General features: G+C 53.6%; 1 protein-coding gene and 1 long non-coding RNA gene across 4 annotated transcripts; both read right to left on the bottom strand.

Moving 5' to 3' along the window:
- Positions 1-259: 259 nt before the first annotated feature.
- LOC121015770 (uncharacterized) lies at positions 260-3,965 on the bottom strand. The gene is made up of 3 exons (XR_005783956.1): positions 3,596-3,965; positions 3,382-3,498; positions 260-505 (listed from the first exon to the last, which is right to left on the bottom strand). It is a non-coding gene; the product is annotated as an uncharacterized LOC121015770 (long non-coding RNA).
- Positions 3,966-9,403: 5,438 nt separating this feature from the next.
- Positions 9,404-20,398, bottom strand: LOC121016034 (asialoglycoprotein receptor 2). Of its 3 annotated transcripts, none has more exons than XM_040453431.1 (9): positions 20,219-20,398; positions 19,733-20,012; positions 15,940-16,059; positions 15,738-15,833; positions 15,255-15,326; positions 15,001-15,087; positions 14,760-14,905; positions 10,726-10,832; positions 9,404-10,484 (listed from the first exon to the last, which is right to left on the bottom strand). In XM_040453431.1, exons 2-9 carry the CDS (start codon positions 19,854-19,856, stop codon positions 10,328-10,330), a joined length of 909 nt encoding a protein of 302 aa, XP_040309365.1. In that variant the 5' UTR covers positions 19,857-20,012; positions 20,219-20,398; the 3' UTR covers positions 9,404-10,327. The 3 variants fall into 3 exon arrangements, with proteins under 3 accessions (XP_040309365.1, XP_040309364.1, XP_040309366.1); XM_040453430.1 differs by having other exon boundaries at positions 19,733-19,931; positions 20,219-20,396; XM_040453432.1 differs by lacking the exons at positions 19,733-20,012; positions 20,219-20,398 and adding an exon at positions 17,454-17,763.
- Positions 20,399-23,780: the final 3,382 nt, after the last annotated feature.

Genomic DNA, 23,780 nt, shown 5'->3' with positions numbered 1-23,780 from the left:
TGCTGCCTCTCCCAGCACCTCAGCTGGCCAGGATTTCTTTATTTTTTTTTTTAACGTTTATTTATTTTTGAGACACAGAGAGACAGAGCATGAACGGGGGAGGAGCAGAGAGACGGGGAGACACAGAATCGGAAGCAGGCTCCAGGCTCCGAGCCATCATCAGCCCAGAGCCCGACGCGGGGCTCGAACTCATGGACCGCGAGATCGTGACCTGAGCTGAAGTCGGATGCTTAACCTACTGAGCCACCCAGGCGCCCCATCCAAAGACATAAACTTTTAAAAAAGAGAGGGGAGAGAGAGAGAGAGAAAGACTGGAACTTAGAAGAAAAATGGGTCTTGAGGGTTTTCGCACACCACGTCCTTCTGTTTAACGGCCCGTTAAATGACTCCCCTGGTGATGCCTTTTTGAGCTGCGGATCCTTCAACTGGATTAACGATGCTGAAGTGAACAGGCTCGTAATGCCTGTTGGTGCTAAGAAGCGAAGACTGCTTCTTGGCTAGATTTCTAGAAGCAAAACGGGCAGAAACGTCGTTATCAGTCCACCTTCTCCCTACTGTGTAGAGGGATATTCATTTATCCACACCTTCACCTACAAACCTGTCAGTTCTCGCCAATGTGATGTTCAAGAAACAAATACCTTCTCTGTTGTTTCAGCGATGGCTTAACTGACTACTGGCTTGGGAGAAACAAAGTTTTGTCTTGCTGAGGTTCAGAAACTGTCAGAAGCTCTTGTATTTACTTAAAGTTTTTTTTTTTTTTAATGTTTATTTTTGAGAGAGAGACAGAGACAGAGTACGAGCAGGGGGTGGCAGAGAGAGAGGGAGACACAGAATCCGAAGCGGGTTCCAGGCTCTGAGCTGTCAGCACAGAGCTTGACGCGGGGCTCGAACTCACGGACCGTGAGTTCATGACCTGAGCCGAAGGCGGCCGCTTAACCGACTGAGCCACCCAGGCGCCCCCACAGTTTTTTAACCATAAAACCTTATATATACTTAGGCTTTTATTCTTCTATGTGAACGCTAACGTTATTTTATCCTACCCCCTCCCCCCCGCCCCCACAGTGTTGGCATTCAGGTCAAACCACAATATGTGTTTCTGTAATTGGCCTAATGGGCATTTATAGACCGCCCCACTCAACAGTGGCAGAAGACGCATCGTTCAAGTGCACGTGGGACTGCCCCCAAGACAGACCGTGTCGCACAACAAACTTTATAACACATGTAAGCAAATTGAAATTTTACATCTGTCCTCGATAATAATGGAATTAAGCCAGAAAACAATTAGATGGAAAACCAAAAAAGATAATTATAAAAATCTCCCAACCCCCAAAATTATGCAACACATTTCTCAATAATCCATGGGTCAAAGAGAAAGTCTCAAGAAAAATTAGAAACGATTTTAAACTGAACTGCAATGAAAATACAACAGATCAGGGGCGCCTGGGTGGCTCAGTGGTTAAGCGTCCAGCTTTGGCTCAGGTCATGATCTCAAGGTTCGTGGGTTCGAGCCCCGTGTCGGGCTCTGTGCCGACAGCTCAGAGCCTAGAGCCTGTTTCGGATTCTGTGTCTCCCTCTCTCTCTCTCTCCCCTTCCCCTGCTCATGTTCTGTCTCTCTCTCTCTCTCTCTCTCTCTCTCTCTCAAAAATAAATAAGCATTAAAAAAAAATTTTAACAAACAAACAAAAAAAACTAGCAGCAAATGAGATAGAAAGGAGTTTCCTCAACCTGTAAAAGGGCATCTACACCAAGACCTCATTTCATTGTTATCAGATAGACTCTCCTGGATTTATCCTTCCTTTACATTCAGCTCTAAGACCAGTCTTAACTCCAGGCCACGGAAGCCCAGCCCAGCCCAAAGCGAAGCCTCACGCAGCCCGACTCGGGACCCGCAGGCGCGGGGCTCCAGCAGACATTGCCGAGGCTTTGCTCGGATCCCTTCCGGATCCCTTCCCTCTCATTCTTCATGGCCGGCACCTGTGTCTCTTGGTCAGAAGCCTGCCCTCAAGCTGCCCGAACACAGTTTCGGAACCCACGGCGGGATGTACCTTGGGATTCCCATTCTTGCCAACCCCAGGCAGAACCCAAACCAATGGCCGTTGGGTGCAAGACTATTAGTGCTCCGGGTCCCTTGTTCCTGACTGGGGAAAGCTGTGCCGGGACAGGACCCGTTGTTGGGACTGTGCTCAAGATCACCTAGTCACACTTCCTAACGAGTCACTTTCCAAAGAATCTCAGTGTCTGGTACACCCTTGCATAACTTCCTCCCCCTCCTCCTCCTGCACCCCCATCCCCCTATCTGTTTTCCTGGGAACACTTTCTCATAAATCACTTTCATAAAGATCCTTATCACAGGACCTGCCACTGGAGAATCTAGGACAGGAGTCATGGGCTGTTCTGTTCCTCCTTCCCCTTTCTTTCCTCTTCTCCTCACTGAGCGTCAAGGGTTGGGCGAAGGAGGGAGGAATTCAAGGAAGAGGCCCGCGATCTGGTGCCGTTGTGGCTGGTGGTCAGGACGCTCTTCACAGCAGGCCTCCAACACTGGCCTTCCGTGGGATCTGTTGGTGGTGTCTCTGAGACTCTTATGGGACCCTCTGCACCATAGGAGCCCCTCCCGAGGACGACGAATTCTCTGGCTACCCTCTGATGGCTACCATCGGCTCTTGCCCTGATGGCCACCATTGGCTCTTGCCCCAGTGGCCACCATTGGCTCTTGCCCAATGGCCACCATCAGCTCCTGCCCCAACGGCCACCATCGGCTCTTGCCCCAGTGGCCACCATTGGCTCTTGCCCCAGTGGCCACCATCGGCTCTTGCCCAATGGCCACCATCAGCTCCTGCCCCAATGGCCACCATCGGCTCTTGCCCCAATGGCCACCATTGGCTCTTGCCCAATGGCCACCATCAGCTCCTGCCCCAATGGCCACCATCGGCTCTTGCCCCAATGGCCACCATTGGCTCTTGCCCCAGTGGCCACCATTGGCTCTTGCCCAATAGCCACCATCAGCTCTTGCCCCAGTGGCCAACTACCCTAGATTCCAGCCATACACGCATGGTCTCCTTCAGCCTCACTCTGTGACAAAGTGCTCTTGGGCAGGGTCCTTCCTGGATGGCTCAGGCTGGCATCCCTGGGGTCCGCCAGGCTCACATTTTCCATGACATTCTCACCCTGACAGATGACCAAGTGTGGCAGGACCCACTGATGCAGAGGGCAGCTTTAGCCCCGGTTCTCTGCCTTCAGACGTCTCCTGTCAAGGACAAGTCTCTTCCTCCACGAGTGCCCTCAAAAATCCTGAAGACACATCCACGGCCGCCCCTAAAGTTCTTCTTGCCCCTGTCAAATAGCAGTCCACGGCCGTCCCCACAGCGTCTGTGGCTTACCTACCCTCTGGCCCGGTAGTGACATGCCTGTCGTCCCCCCTTCGCAGACACTCCCATCTCTACTGTGGTTCCCTTTGGACTCCAGCATCTGGCCAGTGGGTTGCAGGGAAGCATCCCCTTCCTCCATATGGAGAAAAAAAAAAAAAAAGACTTGAATCTCTTGCCACATCTAAGAATGCCCTTGAAATGAACTCCTCAACTCCCTCGTCCCCTCTTACAGAGGCAGGGAGGGATGGTGGTGGACTATTTTGGCACCTCTTGGTAAATCCTGCCTGCGTGCGTCCAGCTCCCCTAGGTTTTAAAGGCACGGCCATTATCCGCAATCGTTCTCGGCTTTGGGAATCCAGCCAAACTTCTATAAAAACAGGAAAAGTGTCGTTTAATCTCTCTCATGTGGCCCTGTCACTCTTCTCACTTCCTGAGTCGGGCTTTGCCAAGATTTGATTGATCACATGAGAGTTTTTGTAAACAGATTTTTGCTAAGAGGGTAGAAAGACAGACTACAGGCTTGGAGAAAATACTCGCAGGCCACATACCAAACAGAAGACGAGTGTCTAGAATATGGAAGAATCTTCCAAGCCCCACTCGGGGGAGAGATGACTAACGTAGGCTTTAACGTTTCACACCGCCGTGCTCATGTATCGCTTTGCCCTCAGAAGGTGCTCAGATAGACTGGGCTGAAAGAAATTATTCAATCCCCCCCAAATACCGTCCAAGCTCTTCAAGTAAATTCACTCAACTATAATTACACACGGATATGTACACTGTATATGCAAAAAAGAATTCTTGGGGCATCTGGGTGGCTCAGTCGGTTAAGGGTCCAACCCTTTGATTTTGGCTGAGGTCATGATGTCTTTCTTGGTTGTGAGTTCGAGCCCCACATCGGGCTTCATGCTGAGTGTGGAGCCTGCTTGGGATCCTCTCTCCCTCAAAAAACCTTTTCTTTAATGCTGATTTATTTTGAGAGCGAGAGAGAGAGAAAACGCAAGTGGGGGAAGGGCAGAGAGAGAGATGGAGAGAGAAAGAATCCCAAGCAGGCTCCCTGCTATCAGCGCAGAGCCCCACGTGGGGCTCGAACCCACAAATCACGAAATCGTGACCCAAGCCAAAATCCAGAGTCGGGCACTTAGCTGACTGAGCTACCCAGGCGCCCCCTGCAAAAAAAAAAAAAATTTTTTTAAAGCATTCTCAAGATCCAACAGTAGAATAAACCAATTAGAAAATGGGCAAAAAACACAGAGACGTTTCTCCAAAGAGGACATACACATAGAAAACAAGCACAGGAGAAGGGTGATGTACCTTTGGCCATCAGCGAAATGCAAAGTAAAAGCACAGTGATATACGGGGCGCCTGGGGGGGCTCAGTCGGTTCAGCGTCCAACTTCAGCTCGGTCACGAGCTCACAGTTCGTGAGTTCGAGCCCCACGTCGGGCACAGAAATTACTTTAAAAAATAAAATCCAGGGGTGCCTGGGTGGCGCAGTCGGTTGAGCGTCCGACTTCAGCCAGGTCACGATCTCGCGGTCCGTGAGTTTGAGCCCCGCGTCAGACTCTGGGCTGATGGCTCGGAGCCTGGAGCCTGTTTCCGATTCTGTGTCTCCCTCTCTCTCTCTGCCCCTGCCCCGTTCATGTCTGTCTCTCTCTGTCCCAAAAATAAATAAACGTTGAAAAAAAAAATTTAAATAAATAAATAAATAAATAAATAAAATCCAAGAGTAAGTATTTAAAAGCATGTCTCCTTTTGGCATGGATTAAGGTCTTCCTTTGATAGATTGCTGTGACAAAATTATTTCTAAAAGCACAGTGGAAGCTACTTTCATTTTTACGTATTATTATTATAGGAAGCAGTTGGCTCCCACTGTTTTGTTCATCTCTCAGAAAGACAGTTTTACTTTATCAAATGTTCTGCTCACAACCGTGCACTCCACTCAGACTTCCTCTCCCCTCCAGTGAGTCCTTCCAACAACACAAGAGAACAGAAAAATTTTCTTTTTATTCTTCTCTTACTTTTTTTTCACCTTCCCTTTGATACAAAGGTACCTTTGATGCAACTGATGAGCCAAGGTTGATACTTTTTTTTTTTTTTTTTTAAGAAATCTCAATGGACTCAGGAGCGCCTGGGTGGCTCAGTCGGTTGAGCATTTAGTTCTTGGTTTCGGCCTGGGTCATGATCCCAGGGTCATGGGATCGATCTCCTTGTCAGGCTCTGTGCTAGCATGGAGCTTGCTTAAGATTCTCTCTCTCTCTCTCTCTCTCTCGCCCAGAAAACTCGCCGGACAAGCAGGACAGCAGGACGTCCCAAGGCGACTGCACTGCCCCAGATCCAGTGACACCGAGGCCCCCAGCCTGGCGGGCGGGCAGGCGGCCCCGGGAGGCACAGAGCAGACTGACAAGGAGCCTCCGGCGCCCTGAGCTCCAGGACCCCACCAGTCCCCTTACGAGGGCCCCCAGTGGCCCCAGCAACGTCTTCCCAGGATCGGAGACTTTTGTAAGTTGTGCAAACAGAAGTTATTCTCACTACAATCAGTGAGGATGACCAGTGTCTCTCTCCCCTGCCACTTCCCCCTTTTCACACTGTCCTCTGTGCCAGGGGGCTGGGGACGCCTGGGTGGTTCAGGCGAAGCATCCGACTCTTGATTTCCGGTCAGGTCACGATCCCAGGGTGGTGGGATTGAGCCACACATGAGACTCCACAGTGAGTGCGGAACCTGCCTGGGATTCTCTCTCTCACTGCCCCTTCCCTGCCGGCTCTCTCTCTCTCTTTCTCTCTCTCAAAATAAATAAACATTGAAAAAAAAAGAATTAGGCTGGAAATACATTTGACTTGAGTGGGACGGCCACGGGCACGTGGTTTGCAGTCACATCGTGGATCTGTGTGGCTTTCAGGGGTCCTTCAGCCACGGGCTGTGCAGACGCGCCAGGGGGGAGACACAGGTGGGACACGAAATGCGCCCTGAAGCTCTTGACATCGGTGATAAAGAGTAAACCACAACAACCTGTCTGTCCCTTCTCCTTGTGGAAAGACACCTTGCCACGTCTTTGCCATGCGTACGAGTACACAGTGAGTACTCAGGGGGGAAAAAGTGTAGGGAAAATGAATTTTATTTTTTTTAATAGTTTTTATTTTCATTTGTTTGTAAAAGCTTATTTATTTATTTTGAGAGAGAGCGGGGCTCGATCTCACACATCGTGAGATCATGACCTGAGCCGAAGTCGGACGCTTAACCGACGGAGCCACCCAGGCGCCCCTAGGAAAATGAATTTTAGAGGTAAGTTGGGAATTTTATTACAAATATCATATCCTTTTTCAGGATTTTGTGGTGTTTATGGTAGCTTTCAGCTTTTTAGAGTTGTGGGGAGGAGGCTTCTAACAAGTAAATATTCATAATGTTCTTTTTTTTAAGTTTTATTTATTTTGATAGAAACAGAATGAGAGAGTGTGTGAGAGCAGGGGAGGGGCAGAGAGAGAGGGAGAGAGAATCCCAAGCAGGCTCCACGCTGTCAGCACAGAGCCCGATTTGGGGCTCGATCTCACAAACCTTGAGATCACGGCCTGAGCCGATCTCAAGAGTCAGATGCTTAACCGACTGGGCCACCCAGGCGCCCCTCATGATGTTATTATTATTTTTTTTTTAATTTTTTTTCAACATTTATTTATTTTTGGGACAGAGACAGAGCATGAACGGGGGAGGGGCAGAGAGAGAGGGAGACACAGAATGGGAAACAGGCTCCAGGCTCTGAGCCATCAGCCCAGAGCCTGACGCGGGGCTCGAACTCACCGACCGCGAGATCGTGACCTGGCTGAAGTCGGACGCTCAACCGACTGCACCACCCAGGCGCCCCATCATGATGTTATTTTTTTAAGGAAGGCTCCTCAAAACTGTGTATGCTTCAGGCCCCATAAATCTTGGGTTCACCCACATGGCTCTAGGAAAACCCAGACACTGGTTATGTGACCTGTCCCGCGTGCAGAAAATTATATCCGGGCTCTTTCCAGTCAAGGATGATTTCGTAACAGGTTCAAAGAACACGAAGAAAATTTTTAAGCGAGATAATTATTAACTTCAGAAGAAACAGCAGTTGTGCAAGAAAGGAACTGTAACCAGATCACGAGGCGTGGCTCAGCAGGTACCCGGATGGACGCAGGCGTAACTGGTGCAGATCCCGAATTGGGATTTAAATGAAAATTGTTCAGACGCCTGGGTGGCTCAGTTGGTGAAGCATCGGACCTTTTTGTGTTTTTTTTAACTTACATCCAAGTTAGCATAGAGCGCAATAACGATTTCAGGACTAGATTCCTGTGACTCATCCCCTACGTATACCACCCAGTGCCCGTCCCAACAGGTGCCCTCCTCAATGCCCCTCCCCCATTTAGCCCCCCCCCCCAGCCCCTCCAGCAACCCTCAGTTTTTTCTCCGTATTTAAGAGTCTCTTATGTTTTGTCCCCCTCCCTGTTTTTCTATTACTTTTGCTTCCCTTCCCTTATGTTCATCCGTCTTGTATCTTAAATTCCACATATCGGTGAAGTCCCATGATATTCGTCTTTCTCTGACTGGCTGATTTCACTTAGCATAAAGCATCGTAGCATAAAGCAGAAGATCTCAGCTCAGGTCAGGATCTTGTGGTTCGTGAGTCGGAGACCCGCGTCGGGCTCTGCCCCAATGGCACGGAGCCTGATTGGGATTCTGTCCCTCCTTCTCTCTGTCCCTCCCACCCCCCTCAAAATAAATAAACTTAAAATTAAAAAAAAAAAAAAATTCTGATATCAATCCTAGAGGGCACAACGAAAGCCCCGGAGGCGGTTTCTCTGAACAGCCGGTGCTTCAAGCCCTGTAAGGCTTGAAGCGTCATGAATGACCACTTTTGTAGTTTAATAATTTAATGCCAATCGTATATGCTTTGAAGGAGGAGTCCTAGAAAATTTTGAAAGTGAAAATGAGGAAATCTTGGTGCGCCCGGGTGGCTCAGTCAGTTAAGCCTCTGACTGTGGCTCACGTCATGATCTTGTGGTTCGAGAGTTTGAGCCCCGAGTCGGGCTCTGTGTTGACAGCTCGGAGCCTGGAGCCTGCTTTGGATTCTGTCTCCCTCTCTCTCTGCCCCTGCCCCATTCAGGTTCTGCCTCTCTCTCAAAAATAAATGAGCATTAAAAAAAATTTTTTTAAAGAAAATTAGGAAATGTAGAAAGCATGGGGTTAGAATATTGCAGCAATTGCTTGAAATATTGCAGGTGAAAATATGGGGCGCCTGGGGGACTCGGTCAGTTGAGCATCAGACTTCAGCTCTGGTCATCATCTCACAGTTCATGGGTTCGAGCCCCGCGTCGGGCTCAGTGCTGTCAGCGCAGAGCCCGCTTCAGATCCTCTGCCCCTCCCCTGCTCACGCTCCCTCTCAAAAATAAAAACATTAAAAAATAAATATTATAGGTGAACACAAAAATGGCCACTGGTCCCCCACAGAGAATGGCCAGATCCCCCAGGGCGCATCCATGCTTGGGAACTCTCGATGCCAAATTCCACGAAGCAGAACTTGTCAGGGAGCAGGCGACACTGGGTGCGTGGCCACAAAATCAAAAGAAGCCAGAGCGAGATGCCACGTTGCACCCAGGCGCGAATGCAGGAAACCCCCTGACGGGAAACCTGGCTCGGGTCATGTTATGCGTCCACTTGACCGGACCCCAGGGTGCCAGTCAGACACCATCGTGGGTGTGTCTGTGCTCGGGACAGGGTGAACACTGGAATTGGTAGAGCAGGTCGGGCTAAGCCCCCGGCTAGAATAGACAGTGGGCCCTCCCCGGAGGAAGAGAACCTTCTCCCTGCCTGACCCCCTTCCCCCTGCAACATCAGCTGGCACGGGAAAGGAACATCCACTCTTCCCTGGTCGTGAGCTCGCCGCCTTCACCTGGAACCGCACCACGGGCTCTCCTGGGTGCCCGGGCTGTGGATTCACACTGGAATTGTCACCACTGGCTCTCTGGGGGGTCCAGCTCGCCTGCACACCCACAGGACTCGAGACTCGTCAACCTCCATAATCCTTATAACAAATCTCTTTAATAAGTGATGCACGCACATCCGTCCACATCCGACTGGTTCTTTGGAGAGCCCTGACTAATCCTCTGGGCACGATAGTTAACTCTGGGAGAAGGCGGGGGAGTGAGGGGCCTCCCTGGGTGTGTGTGTGAGAGAGAGAGAGAGGGAGAGAGAGAGAGAAACACTTTTTACTAAGACCACATATTATTTTAGTAAAAATAAAACAGCCAATTGTTTAAAGGCCCTCTTAATATCGCCTTCAGGATGATCTTGGAAGGGTGAAGTTCAGGCACGGTGGAAGCGGCCAGTGACACCCTGTGCTGGGGAAATGTCTAGATCTGTTACGGTCCAGAGAGGAGCGGTCACGGTGGACACAGGGCACAGAGGCTTCCCGACCTGCCTCCCCTTAGAGAGTATTTTCCACGGGCCCCCAGGCAGCTGGGCCACAGCTCCCGGGCTGGCAGGGGGGGGGGGCTATTGTTCCCCAAAACCTCTTCTGCAGGAGACCCCCCCCTACTGCCAAGGATTTGGGGGGTGGAGGGCGCTGTTTCCAGGGGCTGCGTCCCGCTGAGCGGCTCTGCTCCAAGCCCCCCTCCCCTCCCTGACCCATGTCCCTTGGGATGGGGTCCCCAGGAGCAGCTGGCTCGGACTGAACCTGTCTCTTCCGGACCCCCCACCCCTTCTTTGCTCCCCACCTCTTCCCAGCTCCCAACGACCAGTCCACACAGTTTCAAGTCATTTCTTCGTCCCCTATTGAGCGGCCTGAGAATGATAATCGTGACGGTGACTTGCTCAAGGAGGCGGGACCTCAGCATCTCCAGGGCGGTGATGCCCCCCCCCACCTGCTCCGCCCCTCCCCAGGGCTCTATTTTTCCTTCCTTCAAAATCCTCCGGTGAGCTGGGGGGCGGGGCAGGGGGCGGGGCTTCTAACCCGTGATGTTCTGCCTCATCTCGCACACCCAGCGCTGCACCTGCTGGCAGAAATTGTCATTCCAGCGGCCATTGGAGCGGACTTCCGCGCAGTCTTCGCCTCCTCCCACCTCGTGGCCCTGCCAGTCGTCTGGCTGAGTGGCGGCCCAGTTCCTAGGAAGGCAGGCTAGAGCTCAGGCTTTGACCCCTACCTACCCCTGCAGCCCTCACCCCCCCCCCCCCAGCCCCCAGCTCGGGAAAAGCACATCCCAAGGAGGGGGCCAGGGAGCGCACGCTGCAGCCTTGGAGGTTGGGAACCTGGGAGGGGGAGGCCTGGGGACTCTGGTCCCCGAGGGAAGGGTGGGAGTGGCTGGCCCCAGGCCAAACGAAGGAGGACGAGGGGGGAGCCACTTACTTGTAGCCATGATTATAGTCCGTGCCATCCACCCACTTCCACGAGCCATCGCTGTCCGTGAGACCTATCCAGGCATCAAAGGGGTTTGTGTGCTGTGAAATGAACTTCTGGAAAACAGGTGGTGTGACAAGTAAGGGAGAGGATTCATTTCCAGAAGTACCAACTAAAAAGCTGGGCTATCTGGTTAACAGGAGTTTCCGGCCTATTGGAAATCTGCACGGACCTCCCCACTCCCACAGTGGGGTCCCAAACCCTTAGACACCTCACTTCCTCGTTCTCCCACCCTCCCGCCAGCCCCCCGTTTGGCGGGATTCTTTTTCAAAGGCTTTGCAATGAGCACGCGCCACCGAACTGACGTCTCTGCGTCGCCCCAGGGAACGTCCACTCGTTCTAATCAGACTACATTGTGCCTCCCGTGGGCGGGCCCGGGCCACGTCGGCGTAAGGCTGTACCCTCTGTAGCACGCAGCCAATGAGGAAGCAGGGGAGGGACTTCAGCTAGGAGATAAATCGTCTGCTGTCACCACTCGGAGTGCGCCTGTCCGTCAGACGCCCGCTCTTGTAGGAACGTTGATCAGAGCCTCGCTTCACTGCGCTCGGGAGTCTCCGCGTCCCCGCTTAGATTGGGGCAGCGGGCTTGTGTCTCACAAGCGGGGAGGAAGGTCCTAGTCCCTGGGACCTCCATTCAGCCATAGCTGTGACTCCTTGAGTCTTCCGCAGCCCGATCTGAAGCACCAGCTCCCGGCACAACTATTCCTGTCTTTCCTTCTGTAACTGGAGTTATTATTTGGTGGACGTTGGCTGGGCTAAATGTTGTGCTAAGTGCTTTACGAAGATTCTCTTATCCGATCGTTACAAAGTCTCTAAATTGGGCGTCCTGGTGATTCACACTTCACATAAACGAGGTTAAGGAACTTGAGGTAGCTGCAGAGCCCAGGAAGTCCAGCGCCCAGGGGTGGGGAGGTGGGGGGGGGGGAGGATGGGGGGGTGGGACCTCCGCCCCCTGACCTGACGCCCATTTCATTCCCAGCTCACAGCTGCTACTCCGACTCAAGCCCTTTCCTTGTCTCCCACCCGTGACCTCTGACTCCTGGGATTCTGATTCTGACCCCTGCCCCTGCTGCCCCCATGGACCCCAACACCCATTCAGGATCTCAGTTTCAGGGGAACCCAGGCAGCTCAGTTGGCTAAGTATCCAACTTCGGCTCAGGTCATGATCGCACAGTCTGTGGGCTCGAGCCCCTTGTCAGTCTCTGTGCTGACGGCTCGGAGCCCGGAGCCTGCTTCGGATTCCGTGTCTCCCTCTCTCCCTGCTCCTCCCTTGCTCGCGCTTTGTCCCTGTCTCTCTCTCTCTCTCTCTCTCTCTCTCTCTCTCTCTCTCAAAAATAAACATTTTCCAAAAACTTTTTAAAAGCAAAGAAGAGATGAATGATGTAAAACACCAGAGAAAATATCCAAGAAGAAAAATAATACGACGCTACGTGAAGGGAAGAAACCCAAGAGGAAGATTTGAGCTCTGCAAGAAAGCCCAGGAGCCCCTCAGAAAGCCGGGCGTCGAGTATAAACTATAGGCTTGAGGACAGGACCGCAAGGCAGAGGGAAAGAGAGAAAAACAAGAAGCAAAGGGCACAAGGTGGTGGCTGGGGACGGCACATCACAGAGGTATATTTGCATGACCAGTTCCAGAAAAAGAAAGAGCCCACGCAAGGAAAAAAAAAAAAAATGTAATGTTCATGTATTTAAACGTATGTTTAAAAAGTTAGAAAACCCAACTTGACGGATTAAGAGGACTCTCCTGACCTCGGAGCAAAACCCCCAAGGAGAAGAATCAACAACGAGCTATGCCTGGATGAGGCTGGTGAGATTCAAGACAGCAAGGACTCCAACCACTCGGGGCAAAACACTTCCAGAATCTCGGGGAGACTAGAAGGAGGAGGCATTAGCAGCTTCAAAGTTGCTAAGAGACTAGATCTTAATCGCCGTCAACACAAAAAAGAAATGATGATTTTGTGACACGCTAAAGGTGTTAGCAAGGAGCAATCACATTGCAATGTGTAAATGTATCAAGCCCACACACTGTAGGCTTCAAACTTACACAATGTTACATGTCAATGATATCTCAATTAAAAAGAAAAAAAAAAATGAGGCAGGGGCGCCTGGCTGGCTCAGCCAGTAGAGCATTGAATTCTTGATCTCAGGGTCATGAGTTTGAGCCCCACATTGGACATGGAGCTACTTAAAAACGAACCCCCCCAAAAAACCCAAAAAAACAAAAAAAAACAAGGCACGTAGATAAGAATAAGTGGGCTGGTTTCCTCACCTTTCATATGGGAAGTTATACGAACTCGCTGATTTTTTTAAGCCAATAAATTTCAGCCCATCATTTACATATTTTTAAATGCAATTTAGCAATTAGAAGTCATCATTAGTATAATTAAAAATAAGCCAAGTCTAGGGGCACCCAGGGGGTTCAGTCGGGTAAGCATCTGACTTCCGCTAGGTCATGATCTCACAGTCTGTGAGTTCGAGCCCTGCGTCGGGCTCTGTGCTGACAGCTCAGAGCCCGGAGCCTGCTTCGGATTCTGTGTCTCCCTCTCTCTCTGTCCCTCCCCTGCTCGCACTCTGACTCTCTCTCCATCAAAAAAATAAATAAACATTAAAAGAAAGTTTAACAGAGTTTTGGGGTGTGAGACCAAGGTCACTATTTTTTAAACTCCTCCCATGTAAAGGCTGGCATTATACATCCGAGGCTGAGAATCACCAATTTAAAACAGAGACTCCAAAAGCATGGACAGAGGCAGGTGAAGCAAATGCAAGGAAGAAGAAAGGAAGGACCATCTACTCTTATCCGCATGCAAGACCTGAAAGCAGACCCTGAGGGTCACGCCGTCACAAGGGCAGTCAGCCAGGGCCACCGCAAAGCTGGGGCCATCACGAACTTACTGTGGGTCAGAGCACAGAGCACAGAGATCTCAGGCTGACCCACGTGAAACGGGCATTTTTTTTTTCAAGTCAAAAGTGCTTGCACTTGGGCAGTTTCAACCTGATCGGCAAAGCGAAATATGTTTGTAATTATTCTACCGTATAAATACATATGTATGCTGATAAATTTGATATATTAGTATATATAAATTTGATACATTGGCATATTGATATAATGTGTTGATATCTTTATATATGTTGATATATAAACATACATATTTGACATATTGATCAATGTCTATATGTTTGATATAGTGATATCTTTAAATATGTTGATATGTAAATATATATATTTGATATATTGATCAATGTCTATACGTTTGCTATATTGGCATATTGATATCTTTATATATGTTCATATATAAATAGATGTATTTGATATATTGATAAGTATATATTCAATATACATACTCAGTAAATATATTCTGGCAATACGTCGAGTTGAAAACACTGGCTAAGGAGGTGAGCGAATCTGAATTCTGGCTCTGTCCTGCATTACGGGCAAGTCACTTGACCTCCCCCTTTTTCTTAGTCCCCTTACTCTCCCTCCCTCAAAGGGGGGTCCGAGCGCCCGCCCCATAGGGTCGTGAGGATTACAGGTGAACGCATGAAAACTCCTCGCACGCAGCAAAGACGCAATGACCGATCCCAGTCGTATCCTCCTTTTCAGAAAATCGCCCCCCCCCCCCCTTCTAATGGCTTGGTCCTCCCCTGGGAACACGTGTTCGCGGCTGTGGCTGGTGGCAGCGGTGGGCAGGGGAGACCTGAAGCGCTTTGGAGGGACCCAGGAACCCTGCCCACTCTGTCCCTTTCAGCCCATGACCGACCCCACCCCAAGTCCAGCAAGAAGGGCCCCGGCGTCCACACTGTGCCGTCGGAGCACCTGTGCCCGAGCTCCTGGCGCTAACGTCCCACCTCTTAGAATCAGTGGTCGCTTCGCCATGAACTTCCCGGCGCTCGGCCACACCTCTGCGTCTGGACGCTTCCTTTGGTTAGAAAATAATACTAAAGCAGCCTGCCCAGCCCCCCGGGCATACCCTGGGCCGCGCTCACCTGCTCCTCCCTGGAGTTGACGACCACCAGGTGCGCGTTCTCCAGCCGGCAGTGCTTCTCGGCCTCCGGCCAGGTCTTCCCGGAGCGCGAGAACCAGTAGCAGCTGCCCTCGAACTCCAGCCAGTTGACCGGGCAGCATTCTGTGCCTGAGGGGCCGGGGGGGGGGGGGGGCGCGGGGAGATGAGCCCCGGCAGGAGGGCACAGGCGCCCTGGGACCGGGGACCCCGTGCCCGGGCCCTACCGTTGCTCCGGAAGAAGGCCATCTGACAAGTCAGGATGCGCAGGTCCACGGGGAAGTGCTTCAGATGAAGGAGCAGGGTGGCGTGATCTAGGGCACCGGGCGACGGACACGGTGGGCATCGCGTGGCGGGCAGTGCCGGCGCCAGCCCGCCGGGACCCCACGCGGGAGTTCGCGCGCTCACGCATTCACGCTGCGCGCGCACCCACACGACGCACGCTCGCACGCGCGCACACCCCCCGGGGAGGGTCTCTGACCTGCTTCCAGGTCCTTCTGCTGTTTCTCCAGCTTGGCCTCCAGAGAGGTCAGCAGGTCACTGGCATTGCCCCCTGAAAAGGAGGACGGTTCAAGCATCCCCCCCCCCCCCCCCGCCCTCCCTGCCCCACCTCCACCCTGCGTCCCGGCCCCTGGCCTCCCCGCCTCCACCCCGTCCCCACAGCGGCTTTCTAAGCCTAAGCAGGGTCCCCACGTTCCCAAAACAGACCCCCCACTTCATTAGCAGGGCCTGCCGGCATGACCCCTCACCACTTAGCCCCCGGCCTCGCAGGGTCTTCCTCACCTGCTGGCCTCGCAGCTTCTGTTCCCTCCACCCGGCACTAACCCCCACCCTCTGCACCTGCCTGATCATCCTTCCGGGTCCCTCCGCCCAGGGATCCCGTCCCTGGAAGCCTGGGGGCCCCCTACCCCCAGCACCCCAAACACGCCCCCCTCCTGCTCCCCCCGGGGAGGCGCCCCCTCACCATGCGAGCTGAGAGCGCCCATCTCCGTGAAGACGCCGGAGGAAAAGTGGCTGAAGTTCTCTTTCAGGATCCGCAGCTCCTCTTGAAGCTGGGCTCCTTGTCGGGGGCGGGGGACAGAAGGCACAGGGCAAAGTGGAGCGGGCTGTGTCCCGAAGGACAGCCCCTCCCCGCCCCGGCCCCGCCCGGCCCCTGCGACCCTCACTCTGGGACCCGATGACGCAGACGGCCACCAGCAGCAGGACGTTGAGGCCCAGGATGAGCAGACTGAGGCGGAGCCTGGAGCATAGACGCTGCAGCAGCCACGGCGGGCGAGGAGGGGGCCCTGGCGGAGAAGGGGCGTCAGAGGGAAGCGCCTGGGGCGCAGGAGGCCTACAGAGCGCACCGTGGGAGCGCCGGGGGAGCGGAGCCCCGGTGGCCGGGAGGAGAGTGGGTGGGGGTAGCCGGGGAGGGAATCACTGGGCTTTGACCCCAGGGCTCAGGCCCTGCACACACCGCATCCGCACGCTCACCCCACGTGCACACGTGCCGCCGCAGGTGCACGGGGCGCGCGGAGGCCCGGCTCCGGGTTCTTGCAACGCGCGCCTGGGCGGCTCGGACACGTCCCGCACCGGAAGAAGCCCCCCCCCCTTCAGTCCAGGCCATTCCACCGAAGACCGCGCCCTCCCAGCCCCTTGTCCGTTTCCGGCCGCACGCGACCCCCCCCCCCGCAGTCCCTCCCTCCGCTGTGAACTCCCCCCTGTAGCCTCAGTCACCTCACAGAAACTCGGACCCCCTCACACGGGCACACCACACGTTTCTCAGTTCACCCTCGCACTCGTTCCACCCTGACTGCTGCCCACTCGCTGTTGCCCCCAGCGCAGCCCGATCCCGTCTGGCCCTCGCCACCCTCGCTCTGGGACCCGATCGCGCGGCGGGCGCCGGCAGCGGGACGTGCAGGCCCAGGATGAGCACACACTCTCATGAGCACACATTCTCGCACACTCTGTCACAAACACACCCCAGCTTCACAGGCACTGAGCTGGCTTCGCCCCGCCCAGCGTCCCCTGGCCTGGGGCAGCGCTGTCCTCCGGGCCGAAGCGCCCGCTCAGGCACCTTCACCTGCAACAACACGTCTTTGCCTCACACCCCACTTTCCTCTGTCCCCATCGCCATGACACTTTGACACCCCTGCACCCTGGAGGGGTCGGGGGGGAGGTCAGCCAGAGGCCCGGAGGCTTCCTCCCCAGTGTCCCCCCTGCCACCATCCCGAAGTGGACACTCCCTGTGAGTGACCAGCCAGAACTTCTGAGATCCTGACTCCAGTGACTGTCACCTCCTCCCCTTCCCACTCGGGACTCCATCCTGAGCCAGGGAGGCCACGTCTCCACATTCCACTGCGAACACAGCCTCCCCTGTGCCCGACACCCTCCCCCTCACGCCCTCCTGATGCCCGGGGCGTCTCTCCATCCAGAAGCTGTCCCTGACCGCAGTCTTCCCCAGCCAGGTAGGTTCCCGGGGCTGAGTCCGACCGCTCTCTCCAACCCCGTCCGCTGCTCAGGCCCCCGTCCTGCTTCCCAGCCTGACCTAGGACCCATAGACCCCAATCCTGGGCAAGGGCGGCAACCCGTCCCCACACCCCCGCTCAAATCAGACCGCCCGCGGCCGACACGGACAAGTCTTGGTGCCTCAACGTTCTCGTGCCCGCTTCTGTGAGGGACCCCAAATCGCCAGACTCACAGAAGTCTAAGATGACGGTTGCCGGGGTCCAAGGAAATGGGGAGTCGCTGTTCGACGGGTACAAAGCTGCGCTTATGCAAGACGAGTAAGATCCGGACATCTGCCGTACAGCTCCGTGCCCGCAGCTAACAGCACGCTGTCGTGCCCCGAGCCACTTGCTAAGAGGGTAGGACTCGGATTCAGGGTTCTTACCACATAAGAAACATGGAGGTCAGAAGACGAGCCACCTGACTGGATGGTTCTGAGAACACAATGAGGTCAAATATAAAAGGTGCTGCCCAGGCAAGTTTCAAGGTAAAAGCCAAGGTCTGCCAGGGGCGCCTGGGTGGCTCAGTCGGTTAAGCATCCGACTTCGGCTCGGGTGGGGATCTCACAGTTCGTGAGTTCGAGCCCCGCGTCTGTATCTGTGCTGACAGCTCGGAGCCTGGAGCCCGCTTTGGATTCTGCGTCTCCCTCTCTCCCTGCCCCTCCCTTGCTTGCACTCTGTTTCTCTCTCTCAAAAATAAATAAACATAAAAAAAAAAAAAAAGCAAGGGTCTGCCAGACGTGGAAAAACAGGGGCTACATTCACCCACCCCGCCAGAAACAACCAAGATATAAATCAGCCACCTCTCTCAAGACACTTGAACCTCGGGCAACAAAGGGCAAGGGCCCGGGGAGACGGGGAAAATGATATGGGCCCCAGTGGTCACCTGCCTGCTTCTAGGAGACAGTTTTCAGGCCTTGGGCAGGGAGGGGAAATCCCAGCAGGGCCCAGCAGACTCTCCGAGCTGAGGAAGCGAGAGTTTGGGGAGACCACAGGGCAGAGTTCAGACGGGAGAGAGATGCCCAGAGAATTCTGGTCTGCAGAGGGCTGCACACTGGTCAACACGTGCATGTCAGGAAAACTACCCAAGGCCAGGCAAGAAAAAACCAACCTGGAAGGGCAAAGGAACCCTGTGTGGCACTCATACAGGACTGGGAATGGCACCTTGGGAGGGCTCCAGACCCGCCTGACAAATCATAAAAGTGGGGACGCCTGGCTGTCTCAGCTGGAAGAGCATGTGACTCTTGGTCTGAGTCATGAGTTCAAGCCCTGAGTTGGGTGTAGAGATTACTAAAAAAAAAAAAATTAAATAAACTTAAAAAAATAAGGTAACAAATTTTCTTTTAAAAAATTCATAAAAGCAAAACCCAAAAGGATCAGATCGACTCCAAGTTGCTTAACTGCACCCCAGAACGAAGCTCAAGAATATTCAGAGGAATATAACTATATCCAGCACACAACACAGTAAAGGTCACAATGTCTAGCCTGCACTCAAAGATTACCAGACATACAAAGAGGCAGGAAAACACAAGTCATGTTGAGGAGGTTCACAAATCTATCAACACCAAGCCAGAGGCACCTGTGTGGCTCAGTCAGTCACTCACATGTGACTCTTGATTTTGGTTCAGGTCATGATCTCATGGTTCATGGGTTCAAGCCCCATATTGGGCTCTGCACTGACAGCTAGGAGCCTGCTTGGGATTCTCTCTCTCCCTCTCTCTCTCTCTCTCTCTCTCTCTGCCCCTCCCTCGTTCAGGGGTTCTCTCTATCTCTCTCAAAGTAAATAAATAAACCTAAAAAAAAAATCCAGAATGGATGCAGACATTAGAATTAGCAGACAAGGGCATTAAAACAGATATTGTAAGGGGCGCCTGGGTGGCTCAGTCAGTTAGGCCTCCGACTTCAGCTCAGGTCATGATCTCGCGGTCCATGAGTTCGAGCCCCGCGTCAGGCTCTGTGCTGACAGCTCAGAGCCTGGAGCCTGTTTCGGATTCTGTGTCTCCCTCTCTCTCTGACCCTCCCCCGTTCATGCTGTCTCTCCCTGTCTCAAAAATAAATAAACGTTAAAAAAAAAAACAGATATTGTAAAAATATTCTAGATGCTTAAAAATGTAACTACAGGGGCACCTGGGGGCTCAGTCAATTAAGCATCTGACTTCGGCTCAGGTCATGATCTCACAGTTTGTGGGTTCGAGCCCTGCGTCGGGCTCGGTGCTGACAGCTCGGAGCCTGGAGCCCGCTTTGGATTATGTGTCTCCCTCTCTCTCTGCCCCTCCCCCACTAGTACTCTGTCTCTTTCTCTCTCAAAAATAAATAAATATTAAAAATTTTTTTAATAATAAAAAAATGTAAGTACACATCAAAGAAGATACTTAAAAAGTCCCACCACTGTGAAAGGGACAGAGGCCTCGGGGAGACAGAGCAATCGGCAGCTGGGGGAGAGGGAGCAAAGCCCGGGAAGCTGGGCGCTCACCTGCGTGGAAAGGGTCTTCTCTCCTGAGGTTGTGCCCGTGACGGCCCGGCCCCTCCCCTCCACCCGGCTGGTGGTCGTTTCCCTCGGAGTCCAGCTGCTGGATGTTTTGAAAGTCCTTGGCCATGCTGGGTGCAGGGCTGGAGCCTGGGCGGTTGAGGCTCCTCTGAGGGCTGGGACTGAGTTCGGGCTGAAGCTTGAGCTAAGATGTGAATTCGGGCAGATGCTGATGGGGGGGTGGGTGGAGGACCCGAGCACATCGAGGCTACCGTCTGGGTTGGGTCTAAGGTTGGAGGGGAGTTTGGGGCTGAAATGCAGCTGGGTCTCGTCCCTTCTCAGGACACTGCTTGGGCCGGGACACAGCCAGGAGCCCTCCTTCCCTGCTTTCATGGGCCAAATCCCCCTCCTCCACCGGCCCCCACGGTCCCTGCGCTAGGGTCTCCTCCATACCAAACATCCCCAGTCCCACCTGCCCCTGACTTTGGTTACCTGTCAGGGGTATGGAGGGCTGACGCCCGGGTCCCTCAGGCAGCCCGGCCCCAGGGCGAGGAGGGGCTAGACCCCGGAAAAGTGGGCCAGGTGGTACCAGGAGGGCTGGCCCAGGCGAGGGCCCCGAGTCCGTGTGTCTGAGTGTCCAAGTGGTTCTAACCTGGCCTCTCCTGTCCCCGGGACTTTGGACAGTAAATAGAAGTGGAAACAGGGTTGGAACTCAGGCAAAGTGTCGTGGGGGCGGGGGACACGACTGTCTCTATTCTTCCCAGAGAAAGGGGTCTCCTGGCCTGCCCCCCTCACCCCCGCACGCTGGTCACCTCGTGCCTCGCTGCACCGTTCGGGAGGGGTGCGGGCCAGGAGGGGGCTGGGGCTCAGTTCACTGTTTCCCCTCTGCCCCTCCCCCCTTCCACGCCCTGCCCCTGAATTTCCCAGAATTGTTGGTGTCTCCAAATATGCCCGGGCCCGGATCAGAGGCGCCAGTTCCCTGTTCTTGCCCAACGTGCGGGCTCAGCACCAGGCCCCCCAGCTCTGGGCTGACTCACCTCACTCTCCTGGGAATAAAGCCCCTCAGGACCAGCTTCGCCCTCCTGTGCTGAATGGGTCCCAAGGCGGCCCCCCAGGGCTGGCACTTCTGTGGCCCCCACCTCCCAGGGGAGGGAATGGGGCCTCGGGAAGATGAAGGGACCTTCCCTGGGCAGGCAGAGAGAAGCAGCCCAGCGTAAAAGAGGGGAGAAGTCAGGGGCGCCCCGGGGGCTCAGCCGGTTAAGCGTCTTGATCTCAGCTCAGGTCATGATCTCACGGTTCGTGCATTCGACCCCCGCATCGGGCTCTGTGCTGATGGCGGGGAAACGGCTTGCAGTTCTGTCTCTCCTTCTCTCTGCCCCTCACCGGTTTATTCCTCTCTCTCTCTCTCTCTCTCTCAAGGTAAATAAATAAACTTAAAAAAAAAAATAAATAAGAGGGGAAAAGTCACCGGAGCTCACCATAGCTTGAGAAAGAAAACAGCTTTCGTCCCTGATTTTGTGACCCTCACCAAACGCCTGCTGGCCGAGGACGGAGTTTCCCTGATTCAGCTAAGTCCTTGTGCTGAAAAGGTATCAGGGGCCTGTGTTTTCTGGCGGGAACTTGCAGACACACGCGACAGCCACACATTCCAACCTCCTGCCTTCCTGCCAGGTCCCCAAGGCAGTGGTGGCTGCTTTGGTTTTTTGACCATATCCCTCAGTCAGACACACGCACCCCCCCCACACACACACACACACTGTGCTTCACTTTGTTCTGATGCCCCAGCACCTGCCACGTAGCAGGTGCTTAACAAGTATTTGCTGAAGCAACGAGCGGTAGAAGGAGTGAATTGGTACATGCGTTGTGGACGCGACGGTTTCCTACAACAGTGCTCACCTCGCTTCCCGCATCCTACTTCGTGACCGCGTAGACCAACTTTCCCAGTCGGCTCACGGGCCACGCCCCCAGGCTTGGAAATCAGGGCTGGGAGGCCCCAGTCTGGGCAAGGAGGTGGCTTCAGTTCCAAGATTTGGGCGAGAACTTTGCCAAGTGGATTATCCACTGCCTGTCGAGGTGGGCCAGCTGCCATCCGGGGATGGGGGGGGATTCTCGCTGGCCACCCACCTCCACGGAACTGGGTTCAACACCCCCCTGCCCCACTGGCGAGATAGGACAGGGGACACGAGAGACATTTGCTGCGTCCTTCTCTTTCTCCCTGTTCCAAAGTCAGCATTTTAGGGACGCCTGGCTGACTGAGTCAGTAGAGCGTGCAACTCTTGGTCTCGGGGTTGTGAGTCCGAGCCCCACGTTAGGTGTAGGGATTACTTAAAAATAAAATCTTGAGGGGCGCCTGGGTGGGTCAGTCTGTTAAGCATCTGACTTCCGCTCAGGTCATGATCTCACTGCTTGTGAGTTCGAGCCCCGCGGCGGGCTCTGTGCTGACAGCTCGGAGTCTGGAGCTGCTTCGGATTCCGCGTCTCCCCCTCTCTGCCCCTCCCCTGTTCATGCTCTGTTTCTCTCTCTCTCTCTCTCTCTCTCTCTCTCCCAAAAATAAACATTAAAAAACTTTTTTTTAATCTTGAATATCAGGTTTTAATTTACCGAAAGCTGACATATACTTGGATTATTTCTGAAGGTTTTATATTGTCTTACCACTTTTTTCTTGGGTTTTTCTGATTTGGGTTATGGGATCCTGTTTTTATTTGGTTGATTTTGGCTTGGAATTTTTTGGGGGGGGTACCTCAGGCACAGAAACTTAGGTTAGCTGTATTCCTGAGTTGGTGACACCCAATCTTCCCTCCTACTTCCCCTGTTCCCCCAAAGCCAATCCTCCTACTCTCCACGGGCAGCAAGAATGGTGTCTTTGCTGCATGGGACAACCTCCAAAGATGGCGGCCATCAACTTCTCTTCTGATGGGCACGCAAGTCGCACCACCCTTCTAGAGCTACAGTCTACTTCCCCTCCCCGCGGAGCTGGGCTCACTGGGTGACTTGCCGTGGCCGATGGAAAGCGCTAGAAGGGACAATCTGCCGGTTCTGGGCCCAGGCTTCAGCTCAGTCTTGGAAGCCAGCCACCATGTTTTATGGGAGCCCAGCTACCCTGCTACAGAGACAGAGGCTTGGGCTGGAGGTAGGGAAGCAAGACACCATACGGACATTGAGAGATCGAGAGAGAGAGGGACAGAGAGAGAGAGAGAGAGACCACACGGGGAAGTGCTGAGGCCTGAGGACGTGTGAACAAAGCCTTCTGGGAGCTTCCAGCCCAGCCCAGCCCAGCCCAACAGCTGAATACACCCGAGTGCGTAACATGGGCGACATGGGCCCCCTGGCCGGGCCTGCCCTAATTTCTGGCCCCAGAGAGTCTTGAGACATAATAAGCGGTCGTTTGTTTTCAACAGCTGAAGTTGGGGGTGGATGTATGTTATGTATCAACAGGTAACCACAACAATATTTACTCTTCAATATGCATCCTTGTCAAATGTGTGCGTGTCTATTTGTCCGTCAGGTGCGTAAATGGGACTTTGATAAATCTTTTGTTCCTGACCTTCCTCGCCCAGCAACAAATGTTTAAGATCCGTCCGCGTTGCTATTAGCACATCTGGCTTGTTGCTACGAACTCACTGGTGTGTGTCGATCGTGGTTTATTTACCCAGTCCCCTAGCGAGGAACCCTAGGCTGTCGCCAGCTCCCAACCGCCACCGTCTACACTGCGGCTGATGTTCCCACCACGTTTCCACGCGGACGTACATGAGAAGTTCTCTCGGAACTATATCCAAGAATGAAATCGCTGGGTCACGGGATATTCACGCACTTCATTCCAGGCACACGCACGTTTTTGCGCTGATGAGATCGGAGCCACAATATTTTTTGGGGGGGGGGGTCTTTGTCCCCCTTTCCTTTTTTCTGCTTGCCTGAGATCCTCCCCCTTCCCCCTCCCCCCCTTACTGTCTCTCCCATCCCTGAGCCTTCTATGAGAATAGTAATAACCCAGAATTATCTTTCTGTCTTCTCTCTGCTGGTCACCATGTCCCTACGCAGATCTAGGCGAGACCTT

Source organism: Herpailurus yagouaroundi, unplaced genomic scaffold (assembly GCF_014898765.1).
Source record: "Herpailurus yagouaroundi ecotype Mexico unplaced genomic scaffold, PumYag 208, whole genome shotgun sequence".
In the NCBI taxonomy this organism is placed as follows: Eukaryota; Metazoa; Chordata; class Mammalia; order Carnivora; family Felidae; genus Herpailurus; species Herpailurus yagouaroundi.
Note: the sequence above shows the minus strand (reverse complement) of the source record. Positions and strands in the feature narration are given on the sequence as shown.

What these genes read in the sequence shown, in the direction of transcription:
- LOC121016034 (XM_040453431.1), bottom strand. Translation starts at nt 19,856, where the DNA reads ATGGCCAAGGACTTTCAAAACATCCAGCAGCTGGACTCCGAGGGAAAC. An exon ending in GGCCTTCTTCCGGAGCAACG is followed by an intron (nt 14,906 to 15,000) that starts GTAGGGCCCGGG and finishes CCGGCCCCTCAG; the next exon opens with GCACAGAATGCTGCCCGGTC. An exon ending in GACTATAATCATGGCTACAA is followed by an intron (nt 10,485 to 10,725) that starts GTAAGTGGCTCC and finishes CTGCCTTCCTAG; the next exon opens with GAACTGGGCCGCCACTCAGC.